A 22,339-nucleotide genomic window follows, 5' to 3' on the forward strand; every position below is an offset into this window, starting at 1 on the left:
ACAGACTATAAAAGAGCAACTTTTCAGCGGAAAAATAACCCCAATTGCAATTTATTTAATAGGGATTCACCTATGGTTTGCTGGTCTAGCTATTCTCCCAAGCTGATTTTCAAATGGTTTAACTGGTTTTAAGTTTAAGCCCCAAATCCCCTTACAACAGACGAGCAGAGAATGTTTATAGAATATCATTAAAATGTATAGCGCCCATTTATACGTATTAATAATTCATAACACCTTATTTGTTTAATAGAGATTAATAATTGTTATTTGATAAGGATTTAGCAGTGCTAAGAATGATTACATTATTTGATAGTAATTAACTGATATTTAAATTCAGGCTAGTATCAATATACCAATAATTATTTTAATGGCTGATAACTGATGAATGGCCGATGTTGAAATTTTATTCTGTTTTGTCAAAATAAATTAGACGTAAAACACTTTAAAAAACAATCATTGTAAGTGCTACAAGGGCAATTAGACATCACAACATTATAATGTACAGTGTGAAAAATTATTCATTTAGAAATTTGCTGAAGATTACATTTAACAGTGTTATTACATTTTTTTGTTAAAGTTTTATAAGTTGTGAGTTAAATTATTAATAACTTTGAGTGTTGGTCAACGCTGCTAAATGAAAAATAGAAATTAGATAAATAATACTCTAAATAACTGAGATAGATTGATACAATGTCAAGTTTACATATGCAAATCATCTGCAAATAATCTGTGCTCCAGTTAGCATAATTTTTAATTTCTCAAACTGCATTAACTTGCTGAAATGATGACCTGGCTTTAGTTATTGGTGATTACTGCAACTCAAACACTGCTCTGCCAGAATCCGCTTCCTCTATCCAAAATGCTGCCGTCCGCTCATCTTCAACCTCCAGACCCCCCTAGTTACCTTTACTCAGGTGTTTACACTTGTATTCTTTAGCAGCAAGAGACACAGCAGCCGTTGGCCTCTTCCTTCATAAATCATCACCGAATCATATTGTGTACTCTGTGTTCTTATTTGCTCTCTGTGGCTTCTGCTGAGTATCTTGGCTCATCTCAGCACTTGATCTGTCTTCAGCGCAAAATTTTTATTAGCAGTCTGTTCTTATTGTCCCTTTGGGCTCTAAAGTAAGTACTAGAACTTGTACCCGGGCCAATACAATATGTGCTTTTTTGTGCTCTGGTCAGTGCATAAATGTCGATGTCAACGATGAAGGCCTTGTTGTTCCCTCTCAGGGTGGAGGGGATTGTCCGGAGATGAGCATTGGGGCCATCAAGAAAGCTCTGGAGGTCTCGCTACCTGGATCCTTCATCTATGTTTTCACAGATGCCAGAGCCAAAGATTATCGCCTGAAAAGAGATGTTCTTCAGTTAGTACAGCTCCGACAGTCTCAGGTACCGACGGCAGTTTGATAAACCTTTTTGCAGAAATTACACTTCACCTTTAAATATTCAGGTTGTGAAATTATAAGCCATAAATCTAAATATCTCACAGCCCATTTTAAAAATCTGCTCTTCATGGAATATACCCCAGTGTTGACATTTAATCCAAACACCCAACCCCCCAACCAAACACTCACACTCATAAACGTCCCCTCTGAATCCAGGTTGTGTTTGTGTTGACGGGGGACTGCGGGGATCGCTCCCAGCCGGGATACAGAGCCTACGAGGAGATTGCCGCCACCAGCTCCGGTCAAATCTTTCACCTGGACAAACAGCAAGTCAATGAGGTGAGACGCATGAACTCATATGACATTCATATGTATGTAAATTGCAGACACATTGGGCAGTAGAGTGGTGTGATGTGTAAGTTTAGTATGGCATCATTTTTTTGTCTTTATTGTGCACCAAAAAAATAAAAATAAAAAAAAAGAGTTTTATTTTTTAATCAATTTATATATATTTTTTGTGCTGTCAAACCGATTAATCGTGATTAATCGCATCTAACATAAAAGTTTTTGTTTATATCATATATTTGTGTATGTGTGTGTGTATATATATATATATATATATATATATATATATATATACACACACACACACACACACACACACACACACACGCACACACACACACACGCACACACATACACATACACACACATATATATAATATACTGTATATATAAATATATACACACACATATATAAGCAAAAACTTTTGTGTTAGATGCGAGACAGCATTAATAAATTTTACAGCACTAATATTTTTTTTATATATTCACCAGCAACTGTTGCTTATCCATTGGGTTTAAACTTTTGGATTCACAAAAAAGAAAAAAAGAAGAAAAAAGTCACAAAAACCGTTTTTTCTTCTGGAAAAAAGACATTGGTTGTTTTGCTTGCAATTTTTTTGGAAGCACAATAAAGAAAAAAAGAACTCCATTATCTAGAAGTACAGTGCTCATTCAGTGTGTAATGTGGCCTGGTTTAAATGATCGATGAAAGCTGCCACTTGAATGGACTGACCAGATGTGAAGGACATGTGAAGGAATTATATCTGCCACAACATTTACTGTACAGCAGTGTTTTGAATGCAAAATCCACTTGACTCAATAATCTGAAAGGGCACATATTTCAGTCTGTGTTTCATGGTATGCAGACTAAAATGAAGCATGTTCGGTCATAGTGAGACATGAAATAAAGCAGACCTTCCTCTTTGTGAGACAGTGGTATCATGCATGTCAACACAGGACATGGCAGAGGCGGAGTCTTCCAGCAACAACTATGGAAAAAGTTATCCATAAGACAACAAGGCAAAAAGGCCTGAAAAGTAAAGAAAAGCATGTTTGCGGATGTGTATTTGTAATTGGATATGTGTGTGTAATTGATTTATGCTCCTGTGGAGGTGGTCAGCTGATGGTAGTTGTGTTTGAGAGCTTTACCACCTGTACCTGTTGGTGAGAGTGTCTGCGCTCAGGATGACTGGGCAACCTCGAGCTGTTAACACTCTCCAACACCCCTGCTGCTCTGTGAGAATGGTCTCAAGGTCAGGGTCACACAGTTGCTCTTAGAGCTCTGACAGTTTACTTTCATCCCGCAGACATTCACCAAGAAGTCTAAAGGCCCAGGTCCACATTCCGCTCCGGAAACAGCCTTTCAAAGTATACTACTTTGGCCTTGAACTAATCCCTTAAGCTCTGTAAATTCTCTGTATATACTGCTTAAATAACTTCTTGTGTCAATTTTAAACATCTTTTATATGGTTCGGTTACACAGTGCCCCATACAGGTTCTTCCCAGTGTTCTTCATCCCTAGTTAATACATGTTCCTAAATTCTACGACATTTTATGTCCAAGTATGAAAACACACTCCCATGTCAGGTGCATTTTTTACTTTTGATTAGTCTATGGGTGGGATTTTGAAAAACGAATGAAGGCAAATCCGTAAATCCGCAGAAACCTCAAGATTGCTCTCCACATCTACCCTGAATGGTTCTTCTCTGATAGGAGTTAAATAAGCAAGAGCCAAATCAAATACACACAGCGCTTTGTCATTTTTTGGGGAGGGGAAGGGGGCAAAGAGAGAGAGCAGGGCTTATTTTACTTAGTAATCCCGGATATGATCTATCATGCCTGCTCTATCCAGCACAGCTGCCTGTCCAGCGTCCAGGTTGGACGTCTCCAACAGACAGCTCTTTGTGGAGCTGAAGGAGGAGGCACTACTTAAACAAAGGACGGTGCTCAGCTTAATCACTGGAGTGATTTGCAGATAAAGCTTTATGAAAGCGTGTCGGTGCTTTAAAGAGTCTAATGGTTTGGCTGAAACCCCAGGCCGGCCAAAGTCAAGGTGAAGGTGGAGATTTGGATACTTTATTGACAGAAGGCTTTATTGGCAGAAGACTTTAGGGTAACACTTTTTTTTACAGTGTCCTTGTTACACGTTACATACTATATAGTAATTGCTATTTGTACATAATTACATGCAACTAACCCCAAACCACACCCTTATCCTAACCCTAACCCATGTAGTTAATTATCATTACTCAGTACTTAAATGTATATTTCACTGTAACACGGACACCTTAAAATAAAGTGTAACCGACTTTAGTATTGATGGAATATCTTGTTGTTTATAACACAACTAAATCAGGGACTTTTTTCAGTTGGTGGATAAAGAGATGGAGGGAGGACACCCTGTTACATATTGAGTGTTGCATTTGAAGCTTGGCCTATATTTAGATCTGTATAGTATCATATTTATTTATTTAAATATTGTAAAGCTGCTGACTGTACATTGCAAAGCCATTAAAAATCATTGGCATCATGTAATTGTACTTTACATTTAAATTTTTAGTTGAATTGATAGAGATAATTTTGCTGAACTTTAGCTTTTTAATAGATTTGATTGACGTTGACCCCTTGGGGTCACAGACCTGTATGAAGACCCCTGAGTTTAACAATAGTGATTCTCACTAATCCAATACTAGTCACAGAAATATGCATGAATTGTTTTAGCTGAACAATGGAAAATGTCATGTAAATCACTAAAGAGAATGGAGGGATGGGAATTTAAAGCAATAAGCCCCTTGAAGCTGTGTTTTACAGTGCATTTAGAACAGCTAAGGGGCGTTATTAGGCACGACGTGAAGCGGAGTAATACTAATGTAATGCGGTGTACACAGGTGTATGTTTGTTGAGTAATTTGCAACGGCTTCGAACGCGGCTCAACCAATCAGAATCAAGGACCGGAACTATCCGTTTTATAATTATTAATACAGTATCTCTACCTTTGCAACAGCTTATTATGCAAAACTTCCATCCAATTGAACACATTCACAGTCAAAGTGGTTCAACACCACTTAAACTAGCACATGGAGATTGCCCACAGGTGTTTTCAATCGGACAGACCTAACAGCAAGAGTGTCTGAGCAAGTGTAACTAGATCCAGTCTAGTCTGGATCTCCTGCTCTGTTTTTGTCATAGGTGACCAAAGTCTTGTCTGTAATATGGAGAACCTGTGGGCCACCTTTGAGAGAGGAAGAAAAATTTATTGCTTTGGTGTCACAGGAAAAGGCAAGCAAGTTTTAGACATTCTCCAGTGAATAGATGAAATAAAAATCATCGGAACTAGGTTCAAGACTTAATTGTCTTGGTCCCTACATTAACGGTCCCTACATTAACGGATTTGGCAGATACTTTTATCTAAAGCGAGTTACAGTGCATCCAACGCACACTTTTTGGTTGTATGTGTGTTTCCTGGGTCCCTATACTACAGTATATTTCCAGTAGAGCATTAAAGGGGCATTCGACCATGTCATTCTAAACCTGCAATACTTTTTTTTCTTCTGTAGAGCACCAAAGAAGAAATGTTGATTAATGTCCTTGCTGCTCTTTACCATATCATTAAAGTGAATGCAGGGACTTGGGCTGTCAAAATAATAAAAATCAACTCCTAAATTTCTGGTATTTTTTTCACTCATGGCTTCAGATGACTGGGATCATATCGCATGATTCACATAGTGACAGTCTTGTAAATAGTTGTTTGTTACTAACCTCAAGCGCTATTTCAATCCTGTTATAGTAAATTTGTAAGATGGTTTGGAGTGCCTTGCAATAGATGACAATGTGTAAACATAATGACTTAATAATAAAAGCTGTGGCAGAAAAGAGACGAGCACTGATAAAGCGTGTTCAGTAAGCTCGTAATGCTAAGCTCGTAATGCTAACGTTAGATATAACATTTGTATGTTATCAGCTATTGCGGACATTGACCGTGAGATGGCTGGGACGAACGCGCAGAAAATTTCCTCTTCCACAAATACTCTTAATTAAGCCTGAAACTCGTCGCCAGTCCACCAGTTTTTTTAATTAAATTCCATATTTGCAGACAGACAACTCTTACTGCATGAAGCCACAACACGAACCGCAATAGATTTTTAAAAAAGGGATGTTAAAAATAAATAAATGCTGCGTGGAGTCATCCAACCAAAATGCGGCGTGAACACAACCAATCAGCTTGTGCAGCGCACAAGTCCCACCCCTGAAAGTTCCTGAACTTTGAAAAAGTACTACCTCATGAGCAGGGACTATCGGAGGGGGAAATATTTACCCGGAACTTCATTTAGACCCTGGTTCCTGCGGTGTAAACACATCGAGTACCAGCCCAAAGTTCCTAGTTCCTGGGTAAAGTTCCTGCGGTGGAAACGCGGCTATGGACTAGTTTTATGATACTTTTATGGTGCTTTTTTGCCATTTCAGAGTCCCCAAACTCTTAAAAAAATGCTTCTGGGTTATTTGGCAACCCAGAGCTGGGTAAATATTGGACAGCACACATGCTGGGTTATATTGACCCAGCTTATTGGGTTCATTCACCCATTTGCTGGGTTGTTTTTTGACAGTGCTGGGTCAGTAAACTGATATTGAAGGCTTTTCATTTTAAATAATACAATTAAAATAGGACAGGAGCAGTTCATATTCAATATTTTTTACGGAGTGTCTATTTACACTAAGTGCAAATAGCCCGCCTTTTTGGCAGAGGCTATTTACACTAACTCCGCCTACTGATGTCTGGTTGGGCCAAACAAAATTACGGAAGATGCCAGATTGACAATAGCAGTAGCGGTAAGGCATGAGGTAAAAAGTTCTGATGCAAATTGATCCGAGTTCGAATCTGCTTTTTGCCAAACTCGCTTTACTCACTTTTCCCATCACATATCAAATTGGAAAGGTATTTATTTTCAATAAAAAGGTTGAAAATATTCGAAAAGGGTAAAAAACGTGTGTTTAATAATAAAGTGTTTATTGGTTAGGTTTAGAGGTAGGTGTAGGGAGGGCTTTATTAGCCCAATAAGGTGGCATCCATATCATTTTAATAAATATATAATCATTTACATTATATTTGTTATTATTGCATACAGTTTAATGTACAACAACACTGATGTGCAAATAGTATCTGCCACTATTTATAAGCATCTTACTACTATTTACACGTATTGTAAAATATAAATAGAATAGTAATAAAATATAAACTATTTTTTATTCAATGGCAAGTCAGTCTTTTACAATCATAAAATACTCTATACAAAATCTATAGAAAGAAAATTTATATCAGTAAGCTGTTCCAGTTCATTAAATGACAATCTTATATATTCATGTTTGAAAAATTACATCAAAAACAGCTTTACCTTGTGCCATCTCATCTATCTGACATTTAAGTGAAACTTCCTGGTGGCACCGGCGCTTTGTTCGCTTTTAGTGTAGATCCGGTGTATGCTACGTTTGTAGAAGGCTAGTTCCAAGCAGGTGTTAGCTGTGACGTAAACAAAAAGGTAAACTGTGAGACTACAGATGTTTTCCTATTTGTACAGTAATAATTTGATAGAAATACAATGTAATACAAACCTTAATTTCATTCTGGAAATATCCCCTCAAGAAGTTTTCTCTCAGAACAGAACACAAAATGACCATTGACAAATGTATCCCGTTTTAACAGTTTTGCACAGACTACACAACATTGGGTTACATTGACCCAGTTCCAGTTCAGGTGGTTCATCATTTGTATTGACCCAGCAGCTGCGTTATAGAAAATATTACAAATAACCCAATAAAATGACCCAGCATTTGGTTTAAAAACATAACCCAACATTTTTTTAGAATGCATTCACTTTCATTATGAGCTGATTCTTAAACGTTGTATCCTCTTGTGTTCCACGGAGGAACAAGTCACGGAACCACATGAATGTGAGTAATTGATGACTTTTGGGTCATTTATTATTTATTTTAGGTGAACTGTCCCTTTAAACCATCAGTTATACAAACAGTGTGGGTGCTTAGTTGGAATTCGCCTGATCCTCAGCTGACCTCCACATCCTTTTCACGTATGCTTCCCGACCAACACTCCTCCACAACTAATCTTTGAAACATGACAGTTCAACTTCCAGAGGAAGCCAGTCTGTTGCCTCCCATTAAGGTTCGTCACACTGGATATGGTTTCAGGATCCTTTTGACTATGATGTTCTCTTTTGAGGGGTAGCTTTCAAACCTTTCCGGGACACACACAGGCCGTTATCTGAACATAGTTAACCTTATATTCCTCCGCTGCTGTCTTTTTGTCTGTTATCTATTACTAGTTTAATCTTCCCGGGTCCCATGAGGCATCCATTGAAACAGACACTGGTGTGAGGCAGATGTAGGTCATTGGTGAGCTTTTTGCTGCTCTGTGGGGGATAGTTGCACATGTGGCACTCATTACAGCTGTTTCCAGTTGTAAACTCCGAAAGGAACCAGCTGCCGTCTGCATCCATATAGAGTGAGAGAGATCTAGAGAGAAAGAAATAGGGGAGAATCTGAGTAATGAAATTATCAAAGGCTACACTCGCTCCAATTTTCTCTCTCATTCCTAAATATATAAAGATGTGTTAAATAAGCGTCATTCTCACGGGCTTACTGAAGTGATGTTTTCGTTCAGTGGTATGGACACAGAGCAGCCATTATGTCTGTAGTCAATACAAAAAGTTTAGAACAAATACACACAGCTGTCTCTAAAGAAGTTAATGGCTGAAATCTAAAAATACTGAGGAAACAGTTTAAGTTGTTTGTCGAAGGGACATAAAGTTGGTGTTAAGTGTAAATGACTTCTCACAGATCATTGTAGTGCATTCAGACAGTTTTTCTGTCAGATAATGGACATAAATTCACGTTACCGGCCAAAGAAGACTCATCATCTCCTGGTGCACATTCTGCTTTTTTTTTGTTCATGTGCACCTTGCAGTATTCAAAATGAATGAGGTTAAAGGGATAGCTCAAAAATGAACATTCTGCCATCATTTACTCACCTGCATGTTGTTATAAACCTGTGTGACTTTCTTTCTCTTTTGTAACACAAAATTAAAAGATGCAATGCACCATGAAAGTGTCAAAAAAGTGGTGCATCCAATGGCTGAGAAGGCTGAAGGCATCAGCTGGCTGAAAAGACTTAGTGAATAAAAACTTAACTTGAGTAAGTTCTCCACAAGCTATCATATGACTTCAGAAGCATATATTGACCACTTCCATGATACTTTTATGTTGCTCTTTTTGCTTATTTTGTGATCCATGAAAAAGTCATAGAGGGTTGGAAAGGCATGAGCGTGAGTAAATAAATGATGAAATAACTTTTTTTTTTACTTTACTTTTAAGCCCTCCATGTCTATTTTTGATGCTTCTTGTCTCATCTGCAATGGTTTCAGATTCAGAATGACTAATGCATTACCTGTACTTTTTGCCATGTACTGTTAATATATCTACTGTGATCCCTGTGATCGTTTAGGGTGAAAAGCAATCCTTTACTGTTTGACTGTTTGTGCTGGTCTTTGAGAATTTTATAGCTTGTCAGCCCAGGAATAGTTTGCATTCTCTGTCTGATAGATGATCTGATCTCATTTCCTCACTGTTTAATAAGGATCTGCTTGTGACATACCTCTGTGAGGCAGTCTGCCAGAACAGAGATGATGTCACTGAGATCCTACCTTGCCTGCATTTAACATCTTTGAATGGATTCATGTCAGAGCTTTTGGTCATAGACATGACTTTCTTTCTTATGCAGAACACAAAAGAAGATATTTAGGGCAATGTTTAAGCTGCTCTTCCCATACAAGTGTGAATGGAAATCCCAGCTGTCCTTTGTGTTTTTCCACAAATAAGATTTATAATGTCCAATAATGTTATTTTCTTTTCTTTTTTTTTACACAATGAAACCTCTTCTCTACTTTTGACAATTAATTTGGTTTTGTTTAGGTTCTTAAATGGGTTGAGGAAACTGTCCAGGCCATGAAGGTCCACCTTCTTTCATCTGACCATGAAACTGCCCAGGAGACCCAGTGGGAGGTGCCCTTTGACCCTAGTTTAAAAGAAGTCACTGTGTCATTGAGTGGTCCAGCACCTCAAATTGAGCTCATAGACCCTCTTGGTAGGAACATGCTATTGTTTTGTATTGAATGGTTGTTCATGCCTTTTCACTCAAAGGAGTATAAGTTATTGTACTTTGCAAAGGACCCCTAATACTAAACCTTTTTAAATTGTTATTTGAATAATTATAGGCCGTATAGTTGGAGAGAGGCATGGTCTAACAGAACTGCTCAACATCCCAAACTCAGCACGGGTGGTCAACCTAAAGAACCCTCGACCTGGACCATGGACATTAAAGGTAACACCTGAAAGCTTTGGACAGTGATGCTAGATCATATTTAAAATGTAGGTATATACGTAACAGATCCTTCTGAAAAATGTCAGTGATTGAAACCTGCTTTTTCTCTTGTCTAGGTGGGATGCAGTGGGAGACACACACTCAGAGTAACAGGTGTGAGTAACTTGGACTTCAGGGCAGGTTTCTCTAGTATACCTGTCACAGAGTTCATCAGGACCAGAGAGAGACCTATTAAAGGTATTACTACATCACCATTTGGTACATAGCCCTTTTCCACTGTTGGATGCTGGAGTGATAGTAAAAAAAATACTAATGATATATATATATATATATATATATATTAGTATTTATATCATTAATAATTGTTTTAATGTTAAACAGTCATTTAATAATTGCTTCAGCCACATTTTGATGGAAAAAGGGTAATACTCAGTTTGTGCCAGAACTGCCTTAACTGTATTAAGAATTATATATTAAATGTATCCCATTTTCCTCCAGGTGTACCCGCTCATGTGATTTTGAAGTGTTCAGGTCTGAAGCCTCCAGGTCTGGTTACCAATATGGAGTTAGTATCTTTAGGGGGCCGCTCGTTGCGTACCATTCCTGTGCCTTTGCCTGGGGATGGAGGCTCAGGAGGTATTTGGAGCATCCCGCAGTTTCGAACACCCTCTCAGAGCTTCTTCCTCAAAGTGTCTGGAAATGATGGAGAAGGCTACAACTTTCAGAGACTGTCTAGTGTGTCATATACCAACATCATCCCAGGTGAGTCTCTTTCAACATCCCAGATGAGTGTTTTTTTTCTGGGTTTTGTTTTGTTTTGTTTTGTTTGCATTTAAGTTGCATTCAAAATCCATTGGACTCACTTTGAACCGTTTAAACACTGTTTAAATACTTTTACATTTTTTGTTTGTTTTGTTTTGTTCGCATTAAAAATCCACTGGACTCAGTTTGAACTTTGAACAGTTTAAACAGTTTAAATACTTTTTTATTTTGTTTTGTTTTGTTAGCATTCAAGTTGCATTCAAAATCCACTGGACTCTGAACTTTGAACAGTTTGAACTGTTTAAATACCTTTTGATTTTTGTTTTGTTTTGTTTTGTTTTGTTTTGTTTGCATTTAAGTTGCATTCAAAATCCATTGGACTCACTTTGAACCGTTTAAACACTGTTTAAATACTTTTACATTTTTTGTTTGTTTTGTTTTGTTCGCATTAAAAATCCACTGGACTCAGTTTGAACTTTGAACAGTTTAAACAGTTTAAATACTTTTTTATTTTGTTTTGTTTTGTTAGCATTCAAGTTGCATTCAAAATCCACTGGACTCTGAACTTTGAACAGTTTGAACTGTTTAAATACCTTTTGATTTTTGTTTTGTTTTGTTTTGTTTTGTTTGCATTTAAGTTGCATTCAAAATCTGGACTCAGTTTGAACTTTGAACAGTTTAAATACTGTTTAAATACTTTTTTAGTTTTGTTTTGTTTTGTTCGCATTCAAAATCCACTGGACTCAGTTTGAACTTTGAACAGTTTAAACTGTTTAAATACTTTTTGTTTTGTTTTGTTTCTTAAGATGGCATTGTTTATGTTGTGTTGTTGTTAACCAAGCTGTGATGATCCAGTTTAACCTTTGGCCCCCTCTCACCTTACAGAGCCTCCACTGGTGAGTATGCCCACTGTGATAAGAGGGTTCTACATGCAGCCTGCTATGATTGACTGCTCTGTGGAGAGTGACCTGCCCTATAAACTGAGATTCACCAAAGGCGGAAGAACAATAGGAGAGGAAATAACCTATGAGTGAGGCTCTTCTCAAATAGTATCTTTTTTTCTTTTCTTTTTTTTGCTGTCCCCTTTCTCTACTCCATCTTTCCCTTTTTCTTCTTTTTATAGTACTTTTAGCATGAAACATAGCTAGTTTCAAATGGCTGCATTCCTCCTTAAAATTGTATTTTTGGCCTGGCCAACCTCAGAGGATCATCTTTAAAATCATACAACTATTCCATAATTTTGTCATAATCTGTTGAATTGATATTTATTGTATTCATTTTTTATTTATTTTTCATTAGTAATTATTGCTGGAAAATAACAAAATCACTAATTTAAGCTGTATTATTATAATTTTTTCTTAATTGCATTTGGATGAGTTTCAAATATTGGTAACAGGGTAACAACAATTGCAAACCTCAAATTAAGTGAAAAATAAAACAGCTGTCATAAAATGTTGTACGATCTCTTATATTTTCTAAAGGCTAAGCACCTCTTTTCAGGCCACTCGCCTTTCTCTTTCTCGCATATCTATATCTCTCTCATTTCAAACATGTACAAACCCTTTTGCAGGCATTCTCTCCTGTGATATGGCCTTCAATAAACATAATGGAGGAGATGTTAAAGTGAACTTTTGCGGGGTAATTTTTTGCTCCGTTTGATACCATGTGCTGACATGGGCATTCATTTACATTCGAAATTTAACCTAACCCAAGAAGGATTTGTGAGCTTTCACTGACATATCAATCTTGGAATGAATATGAACAGCAGGGGTTGTGTGTATTGCACAAAAGAAAGTCATCATGAAAAATTATTTCCCTATAAAGGGCACTCTGTTTTGAATTACAGTCTGAACATGAAATAATACTGACTTATAGTGAAAGGTATTCTGTGCAAGCTAGTTGTTAGTGACATCAGAGATTTGTGAATTCACGTTATGTGAATTTCTGCGTAGGCTAAATGCATGTTTGTGATCAAAGGCTGCACTTTTGGACTCATCACTTAAACCTGCTAATTTTTTTGTAATTGAAGGTCTTCAGTTAAAGCATCATGGGAAATTCCACATGCCTCAGGCGATGATGAGGGAGCATATGAATGTGTGGCTCAGAGCACTGCAGGCATGGGACGAGCTCTCACGCAACTCACTGTTAGAGGTATTGCATGGACACACATTTTACATACTTTTTCCTGCACCATTCACAATCTTGTATTCACACCCACACCCTCAAACCTAGTTTATACTTCACACGTCCGCACAAGCACGAGGGGGCATGTGCCAAAAGTGCCATCATGCAGTGCTTCACAATGCTCTATTTCGGACCATCATGCAGCACATTTTGTTTTCCAGTAAAATATTTAAACATCCTCAAAACAAGACACATTCAGAACCAACGTTGTGTAAGACTGTGTTTTCTGTTTTCAGAAGCATATATATATATATATATATATACAGTATATATATATTGGCAAATTGATGGCAACATCTTTCTATCCAACCACCATCGGTAGTCAACCAGCTCCCCCTCCCTCATCTCACTATACATCTAACCACTGTTTGAGATGGTTATTTTTATCAATTTTACTAAAATGGATAATTTATATTTAATTCTTGGTTAAGGGGGAAAAATATTTTATTTTAAAGGTTTTGTTATTTTTATAAAAATAAATAAATTGGGGATACAGCTAAATGCAGCTGTTTTAGTAAATTGTTTTAATAAAATTATTATAATAAAATAAATAAATAAATGTATGTAAAATATTTTAGATGTGAAATAAATATTAAATATAAATATATTAATTATTCATTATTTTTGTATAATTAAATACAATTAAGTTATTAATATAAAATAAATACATTTTAAATTAAATTAAATAAAAAAATGCAACAAAAGCACGCACATCAGTCTCAAAAGGGTGCTCGACTAAAAAACCAACAAGTAGAATAAAATATAAAGTCGGCAACACCTAAGCTCCAAAATTATCAAAAATATTTATTTTCAAGACAACTATCGCATAGCGTATGTTACGTTTCGAGCACGCAGGCTCTTCATCAGACAAATTGACTACAGATGTGCAACCCTTTATATCTCCAGGTGATCACATGTCCAAACATCATATTACTAACCAATACAAAACAAGAAAAAAGAAAAAAAGAAAAAAATATATATACACACAAAAAAATATCTAAAAAACTATGCGAAATACAACAGTATCATTATTAATATGCATTTCAAAAAACACTTTTCTTGATACCTGCACAAATACATCAAAATAATTAAATTAAAGTAATCACTCCAAAACCTTTGATGTATTACATACAAAAAGAAAAAGAAAAAAAGAGAAACACACACATATATATATAACAATTCAAAGAAATGGACGAATATCAAAATCTTCATTAAGTCCTCTAGGGGACAACGTGTTTAATGTGAAAATCCAAAAAGCCTCACGCTGTAAAAGCAATTTATCAATGTCACCTCCACGACGTGGATACTTAACTACCTCGATGCCTATGTATTGAAGAGTAGAGACTGAATGTCTAAAAGCTGCAAAATGCTGTGCAACTGGACTTTTTGGATCGTGGTGTCTAATTGCACATCGATGTTCAGAAATGCGATTCTTCAAAGGTCTACTAGTCTTACCTATATAACATAAGCCACAAGGGCAACGCAGCATATAAATAACATTGGCCGTCTTACACGAAATGGTGCCTCGAATTTTGAAAATTTTTGTATTATGTAGTTTTTTAGATATTTTTTGGTGTGTATATATATATTTTTCTTTTTTTCTTTTTTCTTGTTTTGTATTGGTTAGTAATATGATGTTTGGACATGTGATCACCTGGAGATATAAAGGGTTGCACATCTGTAGTCAATTTGTCTGATGAAGAGCCTGCGTGCTCGAAACGTAACATACGCTATGCGATAGTTGTCTTGAAAATAAATATTTTTGATAATTTTGGAGCTTAGGTGTTGCCGACTTTAAATTAAATTAAATTAAAATGTTAAATATGAAGGGTTCAGATGCAAAAGCCTCATTTTTAGCAAGCTTGTATATTTAAGTTCAGTAATTTCACTTAAATGGCAATGAAAATGACCTATGAATTGTCATTTAAGTGAAATTACTGAACTTAAATATACAAGCTTGATAAAAATGATCATTCTAGAAGAAAATTTCAGATGGCACTTAGAGGCTTTTGCATCTGAACTCTTCATTAAATATTAAATATAAAAGCTAAAATTATTATTATAAAATATATGAAATGTATTTGTGAAAAAATTTATATATTCAATAAATACGAAATATAAAAATAATAAAATTATTGTGAATATAAGAATTTAGAACTAGAGACGCAGTCAGAGTATTTTGTTGGTTTGTCCACTTTTTGTAAGAAAATAAATTTACTTTTAGTTTTTTTGTTTTGTTTTGTTGTTTTTTTCCTTGCTAGGTTAATGTTCACTGGGAACATGAAGTTTTCTTTTCTTCTGGCAAGGTTAATGTGAAATGTAAATACTATTTTTAACAGCTGTTTCTTGCTGGTTAAGCAAATATTTTCTGCACACTACCTTCTGTTGTTGCGGAAAATAGTTCAATGTGGAACGTGTCAAGTATAAATGCCTCTTGAGCATCGTGAACTAAGTGCACAGTCTGCAGAGAGTCATGTGAAAGTATAAACAAGGCTTCAGCTTGCTAAGGAGGGTGTAATCTCCAGAATTAAAGGAAATTGTAAATGAGAAAAGTCACTGCCAAAAAGTCTTGTATTTGACTTCTATGGTAACATTAAACTGAGATTTGTTGCCTCACATACATTGTATTTTAATATCTCTTTTAAAGCATGTCATCATCGTTTCTCTTAATGTAGAGCCCCCTCCTGTTCTGCATCCTCCGGTGAATGTGACTTCATCCCCGGGGACAGTGGCAGTGCTGTCCTGCCAGGTTCAAGGCTCTGTGCGGCATAATCTGACCTGGTATCTGGCTGGTAGTGCTTTATCGTCCCACTCAGGAAGGGTGAAAGTACTGGCCAATTCCTCTCTGGAGATCAATTGGGTTCGCAGCCAGGATGCTGGACCTTACCAGTGCAGAGCCACAAACGCCCATGGAGAGAGTCAGGCTGTCGTATGGCTGGTGGTCCTAGGTATTCTACAGCACCTGGTCAAACACTCAGCTCCTGCAGCCTCATGTGTTTTCCATCACAACTCTCCAAACCACAGCGCAAGTTCTACATAGCCAGCAAGATTGAGCCCTGCATGTTTCGAATAAGCAAGATTAATGTGATTTTAGATTGGCGGTTCCTTTTGGAGACAAATAACCGAACAAATGGATGAAGTGTATCTCACTGTGAGCCACTTTCAACATGTGCAGTTAGACTTGCACCATTATTACTATTATATAGCGTGTGGAGTTTTCATTATCTATTTGGCCATGTCTGCCGTCTGAAAGGCTTTTTGCCAAGTAATGTGTAGGAATAGAAATGATTTACTTATTACCTCATGCCGTTCCAAACGTGTGGGCTTTTATTTTCCCTTGATTACAATTTTTTGTTGTTGTTTTATTTATAGAATCTATCTATCTATCTATCTATCTATCTATCTATCTATCTATCTATCTATCTATCTATCTATCTATCTATCTATCTATCTATCTATCTATCTATCTATCTATCTATCTATCTATCTATCTATCTATCTGTATATCTATCTATCTATCTATCTGTAAAGTCTATAAACTTATTTTTTCTATTTGTAGTTAATAATTACCATTATATCAATTTGAATTGTGAAGGCATCTCAATTAAATTATGAATGGTGCACATCATTCATCATACTATGAACTGGTACAGAAAGGAATGTAAAGATTCTTTTATGTTCCATGGAAAAAAAGAATACAGCAAATGGGTTTGATTTGGAACGACATGAGGGTGGGTAAATAATGACAGAATGTTCATTTTTGGACAAACTATCCCTTTGAAAACAATGATTCACAGTTTATTTCTGTTTCCCTTACAGAGGCCCCATCTGTGGTTGTCTCCCCTCAGACACAAAGCTTCTCTCTGGGTGCAGAAGTCCGCATCTCCTGTTCGGCATCTGGATCCCCTCCTCCAAAGGTTTTCTGGAGCCATGGCAACATCTTTCTATCCAACCACCATCGGTAGTCAACCATCTCCCCCACCCTCATCTCACTATACATCTACACACTGTTTGAGATGGTTCTTTTCATCCACTTTCCTAAAATGGATCATTTATATTTAATTTCTGTTTGAATAAACTGACCGCAAACCATTAACAGTCTGAGATTTGGTCAAGATATCAGAATAAATCTGGCTTCGATGCTGCGATCAGTCAGAAGTCAGTTTGATGGAAAGAAAACACTGTTCAGTTTGAAAATACAGTTTGAAAAGTGTTAAACACAATGGTCTCTGTAATATAATCATTACATCAGCAGTCTTTGGTTAATATAACACTGGCTGTGCTTTCAGATTGAGCATCTCTGAGTCTGGCATGCTGAAAATCAGAGGAGCTGTCCCTGAGGATGCTGGGAACTATACGTGCCTGGCCACCAATGAGGCTGGCACTGCATCTCAGTCTGTTACCGTCAGTTATGCAGGTGCTGGAGTCAGTGGCTCTGTTGATGAAATGAGTGCACATAGTAAATCATTCTTATATAATACTGAGTTAGAGATGGAATATATAACTGACTGACAATAACTTTTATAGAGACAGGACAGCATGCATTAAAATGAAATGAGATTTTAGGTATTGGCAGGCATATCAAATGCAATATACCAAAATGTTCTATAGCTGCTTCTGTTAAACTGTTTGGCACTCAATTCTTTCCGTGGAATTTTTTCAAGCCACAGAATGTCATACTTAAATCAAATGGCATACTCAACTCAACTCAACTCAGCTCAACTATATACAGTAAATATGCAGTAGTCAACATTTGAAATGGATCAAAACCTTTCATCAAAGTTATACATGAATTTTGAACAATACCCGTTCTTTGATGAACTTTTTTGATCCACTTCAAATGTTGACTACTGTATTTTAGTTTGTATATAGTATATATAGTTCATTCATTCATTCATTCATACATTCATATATCCATCCATTCATTCATTCATCCATTCATCCATCCATCCATCCATCCAATTTTAGTTTGTATATAGTATATATAGTTAATTAATTCATTAATTCATTCATACATTCATCTATCCATTCATTCATTCATTCGTTCATTCATTCATTCATTCATTCATTCATTCATTCATTCATTCATTCATTCATTCATTCATTCATTCGTTCATTCATTCATTCATTCATTCATTCGTTCATTCATTCATTCATTCATTCGTTCATCCATCCATTCATTCATTCATTCATTCATCATTTATGTATGTGTTGGCAAAGCTTACTTTTCAGCAGCCATTACTCTAGTCTTCACTGTCTCATTATTCTTCAGAAATCAGATTGGTGCTCAAGAAACACTTATTATTATTATCAGTGTTGGAAATGCGATGCTTAATGTTTTTGTGGAAACTGTGATGAATATTTTTTCAGGAGTTTAAGATGAATAGAAAGTTTTTTTTTTTTTTTTACATCAACTAAAAAACTATCATTATAAATGTGTAATTTTTTTATCAATTTAATGCATCTTTGCTAAATAAAAGTATTAATAATTTATTTATTTTTTTAAAGGAAGAAAGAAAAGTTTAATAGATGAACCAGAAGTAATGTCAGTTTTGAGTCTTTTTTTTGACTCATTATTTGGTTAGACTGCCTAATTTTTAGACATTTTTCCTTTTCACATATTTAATTTTTTATCATTAGATTAAAAATAGAAAATATGGGGTGATGTGATGGGGTCATGTGACAAAAATGTTACATATTCAGTAGTTAGCTAGTATTCAATTATAAACATAACCATAGACAGATATTCAAATGAAATCTGTCAGGAAGTAGAAACAATTTATGTGTGGTAATAAAAAAATGACATAAAGTACAGCTAGGTTTAATCCCTTTCTCTCTTGTTGTTGTCTCAGAGCCTCCGAGCATCTCAGTGGTACAGCAGGTGGTGATGGTCGTTGCTGGTGAAGATGCCGTTCTAGAATGTCGGGCCTCTGGTACTCCTCTTCCATCAGTAAAATGGCAAAAAGGTAAACACTGCCGTAAAGCGATTTTGGCCACGATTTTGCCGTCTGAGACAAATTTTGCAAATCCTAAAAGATTCCTCTGATCCTAGGCTAAAATCTGAAGTCTTTGATCGGTAGTTTGACATGTTCACCGACAGCCGATTAATGGGCGTTGCGATAATTTTTTTTACCTCAGACGAAATTCTGGCAGTGTCAGAAGATTTTACTCACAGTCCTGCAGTGTGACTTCTCCTATGAATACCGTCAAATTGTCTTTGTTTTTCAAGACAAGCCATGACCAAAATTAAGGTTAGAGATTTATTTGTAGCCACCATTTCAATCCCGCATATAATGCAGCTCACTGTCAGCGAACGTGATGATGTAAAACTCCTGACAGGTTTTCTTGCCTGCGTCCATTTTTAGCGCGTCTTGACTGTCGTACAGTCTGACATTAATGACAACTGAGATCTTCGTGCGATGATCATGTTCGTACAGTCTGACAAGAAACAATCGTAAAGGACAATTATAAATCGCAGTGTGCACCCTGCTTAAGGATAATACATGGACCCTCAAGACACCTCACATCTTTTTACATTTTTGTTGTTGTTTTTTGATGAAAATGAATTTTTTTGCCTAATTTATTCATTTTTAAAAGTATTTTTTAACTAAACTGTCATAAAAATGTAGCTGACTAAATAAAATTTTATAACAACAATGTGTCAAACTTTAACCAAATGAAACATATTAAAGATTCATCAGCATAAAGAAAATGCAACATGATATTATTTCTTCATGGTTAAGAGACTGTTTTTAATTTTCTGAGTCTGTTTAGGATATTGCATTAGGTGTAGTGGGTTGTTACAGCAACGGCGTATGTTTTCTTTGATTCTTGCACCATCCGTCTTCAGGGGATCTGGATCTGGGAACAGTTCCATTTGCAGAGCAGGATGTCCATCGTGGAACGCTGCGGATCCGTGGGGCTCAGGAACTGGATTCTGGAGAGTATACCTGTGTGGCCTCAAACATTGCAGGGTCCACCTCTGCTGTGGTCATACTGCAGGTGGGAGGTGAGAACAAGACCTCAGCTGCATTACATGCTTATACTATATAAATATTACTGTACAGTTTATACGGAACAGTTTCATTTTATGTGGGCTTTTATTTATTGAGCTCAATGTCGCAGAATTTCTATTGCTTTTCCAAACCTTTGAAGCACATGTAGTTCATAGCATGAATCAAAAACCTTGGACAGAACTATCTGATTTTAAGCAGAGCACACCCATAAGCCCATGGGCTTCTTAACCGCGAGAGGAAATGTTCCCCCGCTCTGTTTTAGCGTGTGAAATTTGGAGAGCAAAATTTGGTTTCAACTTGATATTTGGGAATGTGTTTTTAACAGGACTTTTAACAGCTCCTGACAGCATTCTTAGACTCTAAGTAGCTCATGGCCAGTTTATGAGTATGCTTGAATGATCCAGAACAGGGACCATAACTTTGTATAGAACTTGCCTTAAAAGTAAAATGTGTCATTTATGTGCCACTAGCATCATTAATTGTAATTGAACAAATAATGATAGAAATTTTGGTTGAATAATGATGCAGTTACCAGAACACTCACTCTTTCTGCCATTGGTCAGACTTCCATTGGTCAGTCTCACTCCCAAACTCACACCATTGGCAAATAAACAGTGCAATGTATTTTCAACTTTTTGGGAGAATCAACCTACAGATGTCATAGTTAAATGTTTCTGCATATTAAACTGGAATGGAAGAAAATATTTTAACGTCGTAAAAATGACACACTTCAGCTTTAAGTCATAATTACTATCCTACATATAATGTGTGTGGAAAAAATAAAAATATGTTGGAAATAAATTTGTTCAGTGGAATGTTGGTTGTAAAGCGCATTTTTTTCATCTGAATATTTTCACTTTGTTCTATAATTCAGGAGTTTTCATACTTTCTAATGGTAAGGCACCCGAAATATGATTATATCTCCCTTACGAAAAAAAAAGACAGTTATACATAACAACCCATGTATACCGTGCATGCAAAACACAAAACATGAAATTACTGTTGGCTTAAAGCCAAAACAAATGTATTATTTGTACTAAAGTCAAAACATATTATTTAAATTGAAAATATTTTCTTTGTTAAATTTAAAGCCTATTTTTTACTCCCTAATATTACACTAAAAGACAAACATTTCCAATTAATTTATTATGTATATCATCTTTTATAATAAATATAACTTCAAAGCAGCTTTACAAAAAATAGTGGCAGAGGTGAAGAAACACCCCCTAGAAAAACACTATAAAAAGCCATTCTTGAACATATATACATTGCAAAGAAGGAGAGCTGAACATTATTTATTGTATGTTACGATACATTTTGTCCTCTTTTAGCAAACAAAATGTTACAATACATTTTGTTTTGTTTTGATGGCTTGCTTTTTTATTTTTGCAGCTGCTCCTGTGTTCGTTGAGTCTCCCGTGGACATAACGGCTGCCGTGGGTGATGACATCACTCTACCTTGCATCGTCCGCGGTTTTCCCACACCTTCTCTGACATGGAGACGCCAGGACGGACGCAACATTTTTGGCAAATCATCTGGCCAAGTCGGCACCTCTCAACTGCCTTCTGGTGCCCTTCAGATCCAGAGTGAGTTTCTATATCTATCTTTGAATAGATGTTTAGGGAGGTCGTCTGCTAGCACAATCCCTCCCAGATACCAAACGCGAGGATGTAACGGACATGGTCCACCCACAGGAGAATAATGAAGATGTTATTTTAGGTGTTGACACGTAGGGGAGGTGGGTCTGAAACCAACTGCTGCGATAGAAGAAATAGAAACAGTACAGCTGAGAGCTTCCTCTCTTAGAGAGTGGGCTGAGAGAAGGTCTCCTCACCCTCGGCCCCTTCAGGGGTTGGGTGGGGTGAAAAGTCAAACCGCAGGCCTCTTGAGCCTGAGCCGGAGCTTCTGGCAGAACAGGGAGCTGCATATGGACAAAGTAGCTCTAAATGTTTATAGGCTATAATGTTTTTATTGGAAGGCTGCTATAGTATTAGCACTGAGCAGTTTGTTTGTTGTTAGCTAACCAGGTTACTAAAAGCATTCTGAGTAAATTAAAAAATATGTTCTAAGAACGTTTTGGCAACGCTGTCGTTAAGTCATGAATATGTTTTTTCTGAAAGTTCTCTGTATGTAAAAATCTTTTAAAAAACGTTTTCTCTTGGATATGCGTATGTTAAGGGAATATTCTATTTAGTTTATTTTGCTAATATTATGGGAACGTTAATTTTGAATGTTCTCTGAACATTCTAACAGA

At 36.3% G+C, this 22,339-nt stretch overlaps 1 protein-coding gene across 1 annotated transcript in view; it reads left to right on the top strand.

Moving 5' to 3' along the window:
• Positions 1 to 22,339, top strand: part of hmcn2 (hemicentin 2) — a 149,202-nt gene that overhangs the window by 3,192 nt on the left and 123,671 nt on the right. The window contains exons 3-16 of the mRNA XM_082187968.1: positions 1,234 to 1,392; positions 1,605 to 1,727; positions 9,714 to 9,885; positions 10,016 to 10,122; positions 10,239 to 10,359; positions 10,621 to 10,884; positions 11,770 to 11,914; positions 12,914 to 13,035; positions 15,744 to 16,016; positions 16,888 to 17,029; positions 17,358 to 17,485; positions 18,921 to 19,034; positions 19,919 to 20,077; positions 21,477 to 21,671. Of these exons, the coding sequence (XP_082044094.1) occupies positions 1,234 to 1,392; positions 1,605 to 1,727; positions 9,714 to 9,885; positions 10,016 to 10,122; positions 10,239 to 10,359; positions 10,621 to 10,884; positions 11,770 to 11,914; positions 12,914 to 13,035; positions 15,744 to 16,016; positions 16,888 to 17,029; positions 17,358 to 17,485; positions 18,921 to 19,034; positions 19,919 to 20,077; positions 21,477 to 21,671 (2,224 nt within the window). The remainder of the gene's footprint in view (positions 1 to 1,233; positions 1,393 to 1,604; positions 1,728 to 9,713; positions 9,886 to 10,015; positions 10,123 to 10,238; positions 10,360 to 10,620; positions 10,885 to 11,769; positions 11,915 to 12,913; positions 13,036 to 15,743; positions 16,017 to 16,887; positions 17,030 to 17,357; positions 17,486 to 18,920; positions 19,035 to 19,918; positions 20,078 to 21,476; positions 21,672 to 22,339) is intronic.

Source organism: Leuciscus leuciscus, assembly GCF_965113295.1.
Source record: "Leuciscus leuciscus genome assembly, chromosome: 13".
Taxonomy (NCBI): Eukaryota; Metazoa; Chordata; class Actinopteri; order Cypriniformes; family Leuciscidae; genus Leuciscus; species Leuciscus leuciscus.